The 1,515-nt window shown below is 61.4% G+C and overlaps 1 protein-coding gene across 1 annotated transcript in view; it reads right to left on the bottom strand.

Moving 5' to 3' along the window:
- Window positions 1-1,279: 1,279 nt before the first annotated feature.
- LOC104276775 (AT-rich interactive domain-containing protein 3A-like) overlaps window positions 1,280-1,515 on the bottom strand; it is an 8,840-nt gene continuing 8,604 nt past the window's right edge. The window contains 1 exon segment of the mRNA XM_009873206.1: window positions 1,280-1,422. Within this exon segment, the coding sequence (XP_009871508.1) occupies window positions 1,280-1,422 (143 nt within the window).

Genomic DNA, 1,515 nt, shown 5'->3' with positions numbered 1-1,515 from the left:
AGTACATTTTCTTTAATAGATACACAGAGTCGCGCAGCCGCAATGGGAGTGCCGGGGGAAGCCCGGCAGCACCTATCCCCAGCCCCCCAAATACTGAGGTAGAGGTGAGCGCTCCTTGACGCTCACCTGCTTTGGCACCCCGGGGGGTCGAGGGTGTGCCCACTCAGCCCCAACGAGGTAGTTAGGAGTGCCCTCTGTCTCCCTGCCCCTGGCTGAGGACCTCGGTGTCTGGGTGGTCTTTGGTGGTGGGGGCACTGCTGGGCCTCCATGCTCTGCCCCCACCAAAAAACTCCCAGTTCACATGCCCCACCTCAAAATTAAGCCCTCCCTGCCCAGCTAACAACCTGTCACATCTGCCCCCCACCTGTTCCACCAATGTCCCTAGTATCTGCCCCCCAGGATGAGGCCCCTGAGTCGAGGACCTGGGCGAGGGGGATGAGATGCCACCACTTTGAGGTAGCCAAGGGGAACCCAGGACCCTCTGGGTGACTCAGGGAGGGGGCAACAAGCTCAGGGAGTGCAGAAGGGCTACACAGGGAGGTCGGCAGTGGGTAGTAGGTGCAGCATATAGGGGATGCAGCGTATGTGGGTTGCAGTGTATGTAGGCTGCAGTGTATAGGGGCTGCAGTGTACAAGGGCTGCAGTGTTTGCACTGAGGGTGTACAGAGGTGATGTCACGCAGGCACCAAGGGTGTGTATAAGGGACGCAGGGTGTGCACTGGGGATGTGTACAGGGAATGCAGCATATGCAACAAGGGTGTGCATTAAGGGGATGCAGCGTGCATAGAGATGCGTGTAGGGGAGTCAGGATGGAGGAGATGCAGCATGTGGACTGAGCGTGGCGATGTGGAGGATGGAGCGTACATATCTAGGTGGTCATAGGGGCTGCAGCGGGTGAACTGAGATGGGTAAAGAGGCTGCAGTGGGTGCAGAGGTGGGTGTCGAGGCTGCCATGTGTAGGGGATGCAGCAAGAGGGGCCCAGGGGTGCCCCAGGCAGCAGGGCAGGCAGGAGCTGTATGGGGGGGGCACCTGGGGGCTGTTCCCAGGAAAGAAGCAGGGTGTCAGAGGGCAAGCATGAGGAAGGGGTCCCATGCGCAGGGATAAGAGACAAAAGGGCCCATGTGGGTGCTCACAGCCTTGCACAGACACAGCTCAGTATTGCAGCAAGGGGCATCTTTGGGACTCCCATCCCACCTCAGAGGCCCATCTGGGTCCTACAGCTCAGCCCCCCAGGTCTTGGGCACCCTCAGCTGCCTTCGGGATGGGAGAGTGTCTCCCCTATGGCAAGGTGCTGGTGGGAGTGTGGCTGTGTGAGGGTGCTGAGAGCAGTGGGTTCGGGGCAGGCACGGGGTTCAGCCGGCTCTGGGTGCTTCCTCCACCGGGCGCTGGGGTGGCCTGGGGCCGGCGGGCGAAGAGGACGCCTGGGGAGCAAGAGCAAGGGGGTTAGGGCAAGCGGCTCCACTTGCCTGGCCCCCAGCACCCAGCCTGGAGAGAGCGGGACTAGAACCTCTGGG

The sequence above is a fragment of the Apaloderma vittatum genome, unplaced genomic scaffold (genome assembly GCF_000703405.1).
Source record: "Apaloderma vittatum isolate BGI_N311 unplaced genomic scaffold, ASM70340v1 scaffold33567, whole genome shotgun sequence".
Taxonomy (NCBI): Eukaryota; Metazoa; Chordata; class Aves; order Trogoniformes; family Trogonidae; genus Apaloderma; species Apaloderma vittatum.
Note: the sequence above shows the minus strand (reverse complement) of the source record. Positions and strands in the feature narration are given on the sequence as shown.